General features: G+C 39.1%; 1 protein-coding gene across 1 annotated transcript in view; it reads left to right on the top strand.

Annotated features, from left to right (window-relative positions):
• Positions 1-2,800: 2,800 nt before the first annotated feature.
• The window catches only part of LOC117549373 (CD151 antigen-like), a 34,072-nt gene continuing 22,911 nt past the window's right edge, over positions 2,801-13,961 (top strand). The window contains exons 1-3 of the mRNA XM_034221230.1: positions 2,801-3,058; positions 7,464-7,548; positions 11,039-11,230. Of these exons, the coding sequence (XP_034077121.1) occupies positions 7,465-7,548; positions 11,039-11,230 (276 nt within the window). The 5' untranslated portion in view covers positions 2,801-3,058; position 7,464. The remainder of the gene's footprint in view (positions 3,059-7,463; positions 7,549-11,038; positions 11,231-13,961) is intronic.

The raw sequence follows: 13,961 nt of genomic DNA, 5'->3' as shown, positions 1-13,961 counted from the left end.
AGAAAATGATCAAACAAATCCTGAGGTCTTCCTTTCACAACTTTTGTCTCCACTGGGTAAGTAAATCAGGTTCATCATTGCCTTGGATCCACTTGTGAGCAGGATCACTATCCAACATGGCCTCTTCACTCCGCCTGTCACTAGGTGGATCCTATTATGTATCCCGTATTTATCTATTTATAACTTGGTAGGTGTGACAAAGGTCAAGACCCCTTTTAAACAGTGTATGGCCTACCAGAAGACTATTTATTCTTTAAAGACTGAGATTGTTGGTTAGCATAACGTCTAGCTCCTTGGCAAAGAAACTGGAGAACCAGTGATGTTAGCCAAAAGAAAATATTACTAAACAAACATTTCAAGGTGAAGAATCTCCTTTTAGGTGTTCCAGTAAAGAAGAAACATTTCTTCTCCCTTTTCTTATAAAATGCCCTTCAAAACATTTCTGAAAGTTAGCTTTCCTTTGAAAATAACACTGGTTTAATTTAAAAAGCCTTGGTGTTCTCCTGTCCCTTCATCTTCTAGCTCTACCATGTAATCTTCTTAGGAAATTCTTTAACAGCTTGTTTCTTTACACAGACGAGATACATCTTCACACCGTTTTAAATGATCTATAACTACTAATCAAATGGCTGCCAAAATAACAAAGCGTGAGTACCTGTAAATGAAGATTGATATCAGAGGCTGGAGTAGTATCTGTCCAAACAACTCAAGTGTGCAGCATAGATTGAAAGCTTACGTCCTTCTTAGTAACAGGGTTTATCCCCCCACCTCTCTAATAGACAGGCACAAGGTTTGTGGATGACATGAATTTCTCACTTTCGTACATATATTGAATTATTTTGTTTATTACTTTTTTTTCAATATGCCAACCGAAATAATATGAGGATTTTTCACTTTTCTAACAACAACAAAAATGAATTTGAATGCCAAAAATAAAGATGTAGTCAGTGTAACATGGCGTAGTTGAAGATAAAAGTTTCCTGAGATTCTTCAAAGGCTTCTTCAGTCACATTTCCAGATTACGGTAATGCTTCTAGGAAGGTTATCTGGAGGCGAGCTAAAATAAACCACTGTCATCTAGTGGTGAATGTGAATTACTACAAACACACACAACAATCTACTGCATCCACCTGGGCAGAAAAGTGGTCTAGTTTATATTTTTACAGTGAATTTACTCTTTATTTATGTAGGCCAATATCAAACATCACACATTTGGACTTTTTTTTATTGACTTTCTTTAATGGAAATGCAGTGTCAGTTGTTTTAGGTAATTACATGTAGCCTACATTCTAATAGTTTTTATGATACAAAATGAAGGAGCTCCTCTGAAAACCTTATGTCTTACTACATGACACTCCATAATATGTGCCACCAGAGCCATGTGAAGACATAGGGAAATTAGTGGAGGACAATGTTAAAAGCTTTTTTTATCCAAATAATTAACTTTATACAAACCGTATGCCTACTTCATCAACATCTTTACAAGATGAAGCAGATATTATTTATTTTCTTCCTGTATCTAGGGCAGTGGTTCTCAAAGTGGGGGGCGCGCCCCCCCCAGGGGGGCGCAGAGGCATGACAGGGGGGGCGCGAGAGACCAGGAGGAAAAATGGTTATTAAAAAAAAAAAAAAAGATTATATAAAAAAAAAAAAAAATCATATTTTGAAAAATTATTGATTCGAAAATAATATGATACAGTACTATTACGTCTGGGTCTCTGTGTTTCATTAAAGCTCGGCTCTGTGTGTGTGTGGAACGAGCCATTTTGTGTGCGTGCGTGAGCGAGAGAGAGAGATAGCGCACCGGTACCGGAGATCGTTGATGTTAGCTTCTGGTGCTAGCGAGCTACGCTAACGGATATAAGGAGTTTTTTTAACAACAAAGTGGAGGAGAGTCCTCTCCTGTCAGACTGAGAGTCTCAGTGAGCTAAAGGACTCTCAGTGTTATCTCAGTGGGTCTCAAACGTTTTGGTCACCATTAATGTAAACAATTATTTCCGAGGCACACGTTTATATGATCATTATAGTTATAAAAAAATAAGAGAATACATGAAAAACAGCTATGAAATACTATATGACAGTAAAACAAGAATAAAGTTTAAAAGAGTGATTTATAAAATATCCATAAAGAAATAGTAAATCTGTTTACAATTCTGTTTCATCTGGGTGTTGAGAGATGTATCCATAGATCGCTTCATTTTGCTCTCAAAGTGCACCAGATTGATGCTTTCAACTTCAATATTTAAAAATCTTCCCGGGGGAGCATGCCCCCGGACCCCCCTATGTGAGGTCCACACACCACCTATAAAAATAGCACTTTACCCCTGCTTACACCTATATGCCGAGACTTGATATCGAGCCTTCATTGTAACAGTCGCGAGTACATAGTGTATGTGCGTGGGGAGTGTTGCAGTAGAAAATTCCACTGTAGCAACCGGTACATTAATGGGAAACCCTAAATGTTTGAGCACGCTCTATGAAAGGTCAAGCTACCCCACAGCACCCCCAAAAGAAATCTCTGGCGCCGCCACTGAGCCTGACTATTTGTGTTGGGGGGGGCCCGACTTTTTTTTTTCTCCAAAGGGGGGGCCTGACCGAAAAAGTTTGAGAACCACTGATCTAGGGGGTTGTAGAAGATGTGCAATTGCTGTAATGCTGATACTGTATTGATAATTGGTAGAAAAACCCTTCATCAGTATTTTTGTAGTTTGATCATTATTAAAATACATAATACTTTCATTGAATCATGTTTTTTCTCATATATTTTCTTTGAATCGTGATTTTTCTTTCCTTTCCCCTGCTTCCTCCTCTGTATCTGTTTGCATCACAGAAGCATTGCCCCAGGACAGAAACAACACCCAGAAACACGCAAGGTAGCCCGGGGTGGAGTCAGCAGCCTCAGTCCTTGAGCTCACTGTGATTTCTCTGGCCTCCAGATACACACGGCTATCCGAGAGACCTTTATCAGAGTAAAAAGTGGATTGGAAACAGAAGACCTTTAGGAGTATTTCCTAAACATTTAATCGCTTTATTCTACGGAAGATCACAGAAACCGCAGGTAAGTGAAAGCAGGAAGTGCCCTGATAGTGGTTAGCTCCACACTGCGGTGTCGCATTAAGCCGACATGAAGCATTACTGTGATTTTACCATGTAGTTAAGACATCTTACAGCTGTATTTCAAAGCTACGTTATCAGACATGTGTTCAACGTGTTGTTGGTTTCTTTTGAAAGTAGGTCGTTTTGATAACACGTGTCTTCCCTCATAGCAGCGGTGAGTCGTATAACTTTAGCGTTAGCTCACACCGGGCAGAGATGCGCTGTAGCGTCATCTGAAAATCATCGAGGAAACCTACAAAACACTGTAGTGTGCGGTCCTGTAAACTTATACATAATAGAGCTTACCCTGTGGTACCAAAACAAGGTTTAAACATGGTTATTGTGAACCCAAACCTTTTACACAAACCATAGGACTTTCCAGAGGTTTAACTGCTGAGCCGTTGTCAGGACGGGTTGTAATGATGTTCAGCTAGCTCACTTTTCATTGTAGTCCGAGCTAGCTAGGTAATATACCTGCAATGATGTAAAGTAATAAGAACATTTACTCAAGTACTCTACTCAAGAACAATTTTCAAATACTTGTACTTTATTTCTGTATTTCAATGTTTTGATTTGTTGTACTTCTACCCTACAAGTCAATAAAACGGAGGTAATGGTTTTTGGAGCCAAGGCAGAACGTATAAAAGTTAGCGCTGAGCTTCAGTGTGCAATGTTCAAAACAACAGATAAAGCCAGAAATCTAGGTGTAGTCATGGACTCTGACCTGAGTTTCAACAGTTACTAAATCAGCCTACTATCACCTAAAGAATATATCTAGGATTAAAAGACTAATGTCACAGCAGGACTTGGAAAAACTTGTACTGTAATGGTGTCTTCACAGGTCTCACTAAAAAATCTATTACATTACATTACATTGCATTTAGCTGACGCTTTTATCCAAAGCGACTTACAATAAGTACATTCGACCAGGAAGACACAACCTTGAAGAAAACAGAATCATATAAGTACATCAGGTTTCATAGAGCCAAACATTTCAAGTGCTACTCAACTGGCTTTAGATAAGCCAGTCCTTTATTAGTATAAAAGTGCTTAGGAAGCTGCAGCTGATTCAGAACGCCGCTGCTCGAGTCCTCACTAACACTAAGAAAGTGGATCACATCACTCCTGTTCTGAAGTCTTTACACTGGCTTCCTGTGTGTCAAAGAATAGATTTCAAAATACTGCTGCTGGTTTATAAAGCACTGAATGGTTTAGGCCCAAAATACATTTCTGACCTGCTAAATTATGAACCATCCAGATCTCTCAGGTCTTCAGGGACTGGTCAGCTTTCTGTCCCCAGAGTCAGAACTAAACATGAAAAAGCAGCATTCAGTTATTATGCTCCAAATATCTGGAACAAACTCCCAGAAACCTGCAGGTCCGCTGCAACTCTGACTACTTTTAAATCCAGGCTGAAGACTTTTCTTTTTGTCGCTGCTTTTAATTGAACTATTCACATCTTAAACTGCACTGTAACTTTTATCCATGTATTTTTTCTTTTAATGTTTATTTTATTAGCTTTTCTTTTTAATGACTGATTTTAAATGCCATTTTCTTAATGTCTTTCATTTTTTGTAAAGCACTTTGAATTGCCTTGTGTTGAAAAGTGCTATATAAATAAACTTGCCTTGCCTTACAAGTCAGAGGTAAATAGTGTATTTTTACTCCACTATGTTTATTTATTACCTTAAATTACTTAACAGATTTGGATTAATGGTGTGAAATATAATCAACACTAAAATTAGACTTTAGTTACACCTGGAGTGAAATTCACAAGCTACCCTGCAGCATACAAAGTCATTGAAATTAGCTACACCTTTGCCAGCTTTGATAACACTTTAATACATCACTAATTGTGATCAAAACATATACTATTTATTATTATGAAATTAGCTTAATGAGTACTTTTACTATTGGTAGCCTACTTTAGGTTTATTTTGCTGCTAATACTTTGTACTTTCACTTGAGTAACATTTTGATTTCAGGACGTTTACTTGTAACAGAGTGTTCCTACACTTTGGTACTTCTACTTTTTCTTAAGTACAAGATCTGAGTTTCCACCTCTATACCTGCTAATAATGAAAAAAAACTTACATTTTACATAGCAGCTATTCAAACTGTGTTTTTTTATCAGTTGGTTTATTAACACCACATGTATTATTGTGGATTCATAAATGAGTTATATCAATCCAAACTTGGTTTTCAACATTAGTTTGTCATGACATATTAAATGATAACTTCAATCTTGTTGCACACATCTACCTACTTCCAAATCAGACTATTTGGTTTTCCAAATCTGGACTAAAAATACTGTTTCCTGTAGTATTGTAAAACATCACGTAAGCAGAGTATGTTTTTCACACAGAAAATATATTTGATTTAGATCTTTGTCGACCAAATAAGTTGGAGTTTTGAATTGTTTCTTTAGAATTGTAATTGTTTAGACCAAAAGAAGATCCCAGTAGACTTAGTACTACACCTGCCTGCCATGACTTTAGTGGAAACATTACATTTAATTATTGGTCAAAGTCAAACAGTGGTATTTTCCGGTTGTTTTAAGAAGATATTCAAAGTATCCATATGAGGGTCCTTACTTTGGAGAAACTTCAAATGTGTGACTACTCAGTGGGTTATTTGAGTGGTTTGTGTATACAATGGTAGAAGTCATCTAAAATGTCCATCACAGTTTCTTTTTGCTTATACAGATGAAAAAAGATACCTGGACCTGCTCCAAGTATTTCACCACTGTAATCTCTTAGAGTAGACGAGACAACCATTATCCTACTTAATGCAATGTATGCTGAGTGCAAGCAACAGTCTTGTTTAATGTGCACTTGAGTAAGAATATCACATCCTAAAATTAGCTAAAGCTTTTAACAAGATGCATCATTGTGAAACTCAACTGTTCTTTTTCACGCTTAACCCTCCTTGCAGAAAGTTCTTGGTAGCTGTCTTGACTCAGCTGTTTCCTCTCCGTCTCTAAACAGTAAAATGAGGAGTTGTCATTTGAGTCTTGTTTGAATTGAATTAACAAGGTCCCACTAAGTGGTCCCACTATAGCACTAACAGATGGTCACCAGACAGAGCCCAGACACACTCATCTGTATTGACAGTAGTAGGTGCGGGTGTGGGGGGGGGGGGGAGGGGCTGTTTGATTACAGACAGTCAGAGGAGGGCAAGTCTGGGCTTGACAGAAAAGTAAGCTAAGAAAATTGTGGGGCTAAAAAAATGGATGTGAGACTTGGGAGAACAAAGATTACATGCAGACAAGTGTTGCTCTGATGTGATCTATAAATCTTATTCAAACCTACAGGAACCTGTCAAATTTTACTACAGTATCATTTTCTGCAGTTACAAGACATTGATTGGATACGCTTCAATCTGTTTCATTTCTTGTTAAAAAGGGACATTTTTTAACCATGGAAGTGCAATTTTTCCATTTCATTCACTTAGTCGATAAAACACCATACTGAAAATATGTAAATTCTGTTAAAAGAAGAAGGTTTAGCTTCTGGAAAGTGTTTGTTGTTGGTACCATGCTTCAGGGAAGAGGGTGGTTTCTAATTTCCAGCCTTTTGGCTGACTCTCAGGTCCTACTAAGTGCTTAGTCATGGATCTCTCTGCATACACATGTAATAACTCAGCTCACTGATTCTGCCTACACTGCTGATCTAATACTCACTCCCCCACGTTCTGCATCCGCCTTGTAACTTCTCATTTGTTAACAGCGCCTCACCATAAAAACGAAAATTGGCTTTATTTCAAGCTGTAATATAATTCTGTGTCCTCTGTGCCAACTACAAGCCCCTATTGTACTTTAACAAAGTTTATATTCATTATACTGAACTTTTTCACAGAATAATGCTTGATAAACACATTCTGATATTCCTGAATTCATGAATGACCTTAAACAGAATAGCAACCTTTTTAAACCTAATCTTTTATCTCTTAAATCAGTAGTGTTTACACTTTTAAATAAGGCCTATATATCAAATGTTTTTGGGGGAAAATTGTATAAAGAGTTCCAAAAGCTGACGAGTTCTAAAAGCAAAGCCTCGGTCTGACTTTCACTGTTCTTTACTTATCGTACTGGCTCCAAACTTTGTGCACATTGGCACTGATACAATTAAAACTAATGCTTGCTTTTTTAATATGCTGCACCAAAAAGGACGCAGTCACCAGAAGAGTCATTTTGGTCTCCATCATCTTTGTCAACACAATACTTAGGGCGAGAGCTCACAATCTGGTTCATGGTCACATGACATCAAACTGAGTGTACAGTAGTATGAAATGTATTGAATAAAACTACAGTAACTCTTTCTGTGTGTTATTGTCATAACTGATCTGAAATCTGCTTTCTTTTGCAGCATGGGGGTCTATGAGGAGAAGAAGGAAACATGTGGAACCATCTGCCTGAAATACCTCCTGTTTGCGTTCAACTTTCTCTTTTGGGTACGTTTCATTCTGGCCTAGTTGAGCCTGCACAGGGAGTTTAATTATGAAGTGCTTATGCTGGTCTAAAGTGCTCCTAAAGCACATTCATGCTTTCCGTTATGCACTTATGACCAGGATATATAACTTTTCATGCAATCTCTTTTTTGTTGATTTCTCCATTGTTTTATTTGGGTTATAATAACAAAGATAAATGCTGTGACCTTGAAACACAGCGAAGCTAAAAGGGAGTCGGTGGGGTGGGCAAGAAACACAAGCAGTCAGACAATCAGGTTTTAAACAAAGCATACGCTGCTCAAATGTACTGTGTTTGGAAGAGCAAACAAAGGGAGACAAATAAAAAAAAGTGTCCATTATTTGCACAGTTTACAGACCTGATCTCCAGATTTCAGCATAACTTAATTTAGTATTTGATCAAAAACGACAACTTAAATGATGTCAAAATTAAAAATGTGTGAACTAAATGGTAATAATCCAGATGTTCCATTCACCTCTATGATATCTGGAATACATAGCAGATAAAACTCTTCAACAGAGCCTTTTTATTCAGGCGGCAGATGAAGGCCTGCTGCTTTTCCAGTTAATGGAATCAAAGCCAAGCTGCATACTTTACAGAGGACACAGACGGTTCATTCAGAGCCCAATCACCCAAAACGTTCCAGTATCAAGAACATGGTGTTCCAGGAGAAAAGCACTACTAATAACTCCATCATTTGGATCTTTTGGGTGGAAAAAGAATCAAATCTTAGCACTGAAGCAAAGGGAAAGTGACTCTCTTGCTCTCACGTACTCGGTGTGAAATCACAGTTACATCTTTTCCATATGTGATAATCATCTGTCTGTCAAAGAATCAGATCTCTCTCAAACTGGCAGACTAACCATACTGTGCCTTTTCTGTGACAGATGCCAGAATGACAACCAAATATATATTTCAGGATATTGCAGTTATTTTCATAGATGTTTGCGATTAGTCATTTAGTTTATAAAAAGCATTTTCCAAAATACTCAGAGGTACAAGAATCACAGCAATCAGTCAGAAAAGGAAATGAGCCTAACGCTTTGCTTTATTACAAGTATTTGTGTTGATTGGCAGTGGTCAGTTTACCTCTAGATGTTGCATGCCCTGTTTTCTATTTATGTTGTTTGGTAGGATTTTGATTTATGACAGAATTGTTTTTTAAAAGTGTTGGCATTATAGAAGTTTCAGCAAGATGAGGTTTTGCTTGTCCTTCTGTCTCATGCCGACTTCTAAAGGGATATTTCATTAGACCTGTTGATAATTCAAAACTACAGTCATGGATTATTGTTAATCCATGACTTGTTTTCAAAGTTTACATTGACAAATAAGCACATGGTTTAGGTTTAAAAAAAAGGTTTCAGATATTTGTCTGCACCTACTGCTAAAGTAAGTTCATAGATCCATATCTGCTGTTTTTGAGCACATAATCTTGCAGTATTGAAAGTCAAGGAGTTACGTTTGAGTGAGCAGTGCAGCACACTGCCTTGCATTGATATTGAATACACTTTAGAATAAAATGCATACAAATAAAATGCGTTAAGCATATTTTTTTAACATGATTTTAGAATTCTAAAGCAATGTAGTCCAGTGTTGCCCCTCAGCTTCAAGTACAATTGCAAATAACTTATATTCCATCATCTTCACCCTGTTTTCCTGCTCAAACATAAATACATCTGTAGGTTTCATGAATAGTAATATACCCTGACATAAACGTCAAACATTCACTTCATGGTCCTTTAGACTTTTTTTTAAATGTTCCAGTGATTACCTATGGCTGCCACTAGAGGTCGCCATTTCTCTTGTGCAGCTTTTGATGACACTTGGACAAGATGTACCCATTATTGTTTCCTCAGTCGAGGGCAAACATCTTAAACGGACACATGTTTTAACTGAACTTTGATTTGATGTAACTTTTGACTCAAGTGGTCATGAGAAAAACGTTGACAACCACTGGTTTGCACTTTATTGATTATATTTATAAGAGAATATATACTTTATTTTATATTTGCACTCCTACTGAAACTGCTACACAACAATTTCCCTCAGGATGAAAAACAAACTTCAACATCAAGTCAGTGTGCATGTGTAGATAGTTCAACTGCATATATGCACTACAACATTAAAACAAAACACTAAACAAAATGACCATTACCAGTATTGTAGCATAAGTTAATAACTAGTCCTCCTCATTCACCAGTATACCACTGTGTTACTACATTAAAATGGTAAGTAAAGAGTGTTTCCTGGTTTCTCTCTGCTGTGTGTTCCTGCCTCACTGTTTCTGGGTGTGTCGTACAATCCCACTCACTGTCTAGCCTCTGAAGCCGTCGCCTTGTCTTTGTATAAATTAAATCTAAATTAGGACAGCTGTTAGATTTACGGCTTTGGAACAATGACAGATTTCTGTTGCAGCGCTGTGCCATCTGCTGACTCGTCACTGTTGATATCTCACTGATTTAATTTTCCCAAAACAGTTTTCTTAGATAATGCTGAAGATGTCAGACTGTGACAGTTATATGCTGGATGGAAGCATTGATTTCTATGCTTGCCTAGTCTATCCTCAGGGTTTAAGGATTTACTTGGTGCTTGATAAACCCTCAGACTTTATCTATGTTATTTCTCTGTCTTGCATCTCAAAGTGTTTTTAAAAGGCTTCTTCCCCAACAAAATAATTGCTGAAAATTATCAGATTATACGACTGTGATTAACCTAATTTATAGCGAGCCAGTTGCTGACTAAATAAATAATTAAGTCTATACAAGTATTTTTTAAAGGAAGCCCCTCCCCCCCTTATACTCAAACCTATTAAGATTACTTCCATATATGACAAAAAAAAGTAGTAAATCCTCTCCTTTGAGAAGCTGGAAACAGAGCACGTTTGGCAATTTTTCCAACCCATCATCATAATATTGACGACGGCAGTAGCTCAGTCTGTAGGTCTTATGGGGAAGTCCCAGAACGGGCAAAAACTGAGTGTGGACTGGAACCAGGTGGAGGTGCCAGTTACCCAGGTGCTGTATAATAGCTGCTCACTGTCCTTAATACTAGGATGGGTTAAATGCATACATACATGTACATGTTTGTGACGATTACAGGGGATTACTTCAAATGACAGTTGCAGATTGATAGTATTTCTATCAACTGACTGCTGCTGCTGTAGCTAAGCTTTTCAGCTATCAGCTCCTGCACAATTACCATGCAGAATAAACTGATTCAGGATCACATTATCTCCTGTAAAAGCAATTGGTCCATTTTTATCATTTCACATTAAGCCATCGACAGTCATTCATTTCTCTTCCTTTGTCACATTGAATCATGCTTGAGTGATAGATAATAGAAACCCCTTTGTACCGCTCAGGTTTTGTCTCTTTGCATTGTACTGTGTGCTGGTTTTTAACTGATTCTGGCTCCTCTTGAACCGGGCCCCTCTCTCACAGACCAGACTCTCATCATGTGCTCTTCTTCTTCCAGCTGGCAGGCGGCGTAGTGATGGGGGTGGGTGTTTGGACCTTGCTTGAGAAGAGCGACTACATCAGCCTCCTCTCCTCCAAGACCTACGCTGCCTCCGCCTACATACTGGTCCTGGCTGGAGCCATCGTCATGGTAACAGGCGTGCTGGGCTGCTGTGCTACCTTCAAGGAGCAGAGGAGGCTACTGCGAGTGGTGAGAGATCACGTCAGGTTGGAGATAATAGAAGCTGCACAACGCATACATTTAAATATATTGAAGTGTGTGAAACCTTTCTACTCTCCTACCTAGACACAATTAAAGCAAAGAGTGGGACTTTGCTACATACATATGCTTATTTTTTACTTATATATTATTCATTCCTATCACATCCACCACTCCCCATTGGCTGACAACTTTGTTATCACATCCAATGGTAGTTTTATGAAATTATTATACTGTTTTTCAAAAATATATTATAGGTCTCAGATAAATAAAAAAACATGTCTCTGAAGTGTTTGGCTGAAATACCAAACAGATCATGCATTGTAGCATCCCATAAACCCCTCTGTTTCAGCCCTGTTTCAGAAGTGCTGATTCTGTAGCTTTAAATGCTAATGAGCAGAGAAGGGGTCGTTACTCAAAAAAAGTAATATATTACACATTACTTTAAAAACGCGTTACTTTACTCGATACTTTACTCGCCCCTCCCTACAGGCAGATCACGCAGACTGCGGAGGGTGCTTCATTTTGCAGAGGGAGCCTCATCTGAAGCGCAAATGCGGCGCACCTACAGTGTTGCTCGTTACTTTACTCGACATCCTCACTCTGGATTCGGAGGTCCTCCTTAGCTATTAGCTTCACGTTAGCATGTTGTCTTTGCAGGTGCTTGTTGAGGTTTGGCGTCGTGTCTGCAGCGGTGGATAAAAGCTTCTGGCCTGGACACAGTTTGCACCTCACCGTCACATTCCTGTCCTTTCTTCGGACGAACTCAAAATAATGGGCATACCTCCACCCAGAGGCGCGGCAAGGTATTTTGAGTGGGGGTGCTGAGGTGCTGGACTCCAGTGAACACTATTACGGGCACTATAGAGCACGCACAAAAGCGCGAGCACCAGGGGCGCTACAGTGGAATGTTCTACTGCAACACTCCCCACACGTAAATACACAGTACACCCGCGACTGTTACAATGAAGGCTCGATAATCAGCTCACAGCATATAGGCAGGGGTAAAGTGCTATTTCTTACGAGTGGGGAGCGGACCTCACCTCCTCTAGGGGGGTCCAGGGGGATGCTCCCCCGGGAAGATTTTTTTTAAATATTGAAGTTAAAAGCATCAATCTGGTAATAATAATAATTTGTGACCAAACCGTTTGAGACCCACTGAGATAACAGACTAAAGTTAACTAAACACTCAGAGAGTCCTTTAGCTCACCTGAGTCTCTCAGTCTGACAGGAGAGGACTCTCCTCCAGCTTGTTGTGGAACAAACAGCTCCTTATGTCCGTTAGTGGTCTCTCTCTCTCTCTCTCACACACACACACTAAATGCGCTATTTCCACACACACACAGAGCCGAGCTTGAATGACACAAGCACACGTTTATTTCCATGCAACTCTCTGATTGGTCTGGTGTCTTGCCTCTGTTGCATTCACTGAACACGGGAAATTACAGTCCTGCCGTCCTCTCTAGTGTCATGATGAGGGTCACGTAAAAGCACGGTTAATGTATTATATTATTGAGGTAGAATTGTCCGGGGCTACAGAAAAAACATTCGGGGCAGGCCAGGCGACGCCACTGGCGAGCACACACACTACAAAGATGCAAAATATTATTTGACCAACAATGTGGAATTTATTGGCTACATATTAAACAGATTATGCACAGCGGGAGCAGCAATAACCGTCAAATAATAATTCAGACAGGGCAGCTCCGCACCACCTGCCTGCCGCTAGGGGGGTGCTGCAGCGCCCTCAGCACCCCCCTTCCCGCGCCCATGCCTCCACCCCTCGAAAGTTATCGCTGTTGACCCAGCCATGTTTATGCACTGCATGTGGACGCAAGTCGCGCAAATGTTACGTAAATATAAACCTGTGATGACTGAATTATAAAAGTAACGCGTTACATTACTCCGTTACCGAAAAAAGTAATATTATTATTATTACGCAATGGTGCGTTAGGAGATTCAGGTGATAAGGTGGGCGGGTGTTACCTTGGTGGTGATTGGTTACACAGGTTTTTATATAAATGGATCAGGACAAAAAGAGAGAGAATCTTTTTTTCTGAAACTTTCAGAATCTCTTAAAAACCAAGGGGACACATGTCTATGTATAAGAGACATGAAAAAGGGGAATTTGCATAATAGGTGACCTTTAAATCGTTGGGGGGGAAATAGGACAACAGGAAACCTTATCTGGTTATGCAGGGATGGGTAATCAACCCTAATGCGGAAACATATTGCCAAAATGCCAGCCATACCTACTATGAATAATAAGATGAATGAATAACACCAGTTTTTGACATTTGTTCATGTTGAGTTGACTTTTATTCCCATTAATAACACATATTTAAACTTGCCCTTGTGAGTGGACGGCCAGCACAGCATACTAAATGAAGCCTTTTTATAAATAGAACTGAAAATCTCTTAAAGTGTCAACGTTTGTACCATCCAGGTGTGGGATAGCCTGAGGAAATGTATTTCTTCTCAGGGAATGTGCTGTGCTCAGCCTTTGTCCTTGCTGCTCTCCACCAGCCTGGGTAAAAACAAAGTTAACCCTGGTATCACACACATTTCTTTCAGTGTTCCACATGAAGCAGTAACTTGTTCTCTGGCTAACTTTCAGTTTGGTCTTCAGCCAGATGGCTAATAATCGTTGTATTGGTGTGTTCTGCGTTGACTTGATTATATTGGAAATACTTCGACTGATTCTGTGCACAGAAAATGTCTT

Source organism: Gymnodraco acuticeps, unplaced genomic scaffold, assembly GCF_902827175.1.
Source record: "Gymnodraco acuticeps unplaced genomic scaffold, fGymAcu1.1, whole genome shotgun sequence".
Classification (NCBI taxonomy): Eukaryota; Metazoa; Chordata; class Actinopteri; order Perciformes; family Bathydraconidae; genus Gymnodraco; species Gymnodraco acuticeps.
Note: the sequence above shows the minus strand (reverse complement) of the source record. Positions and strands in the feature narration are given on the sequence as shown.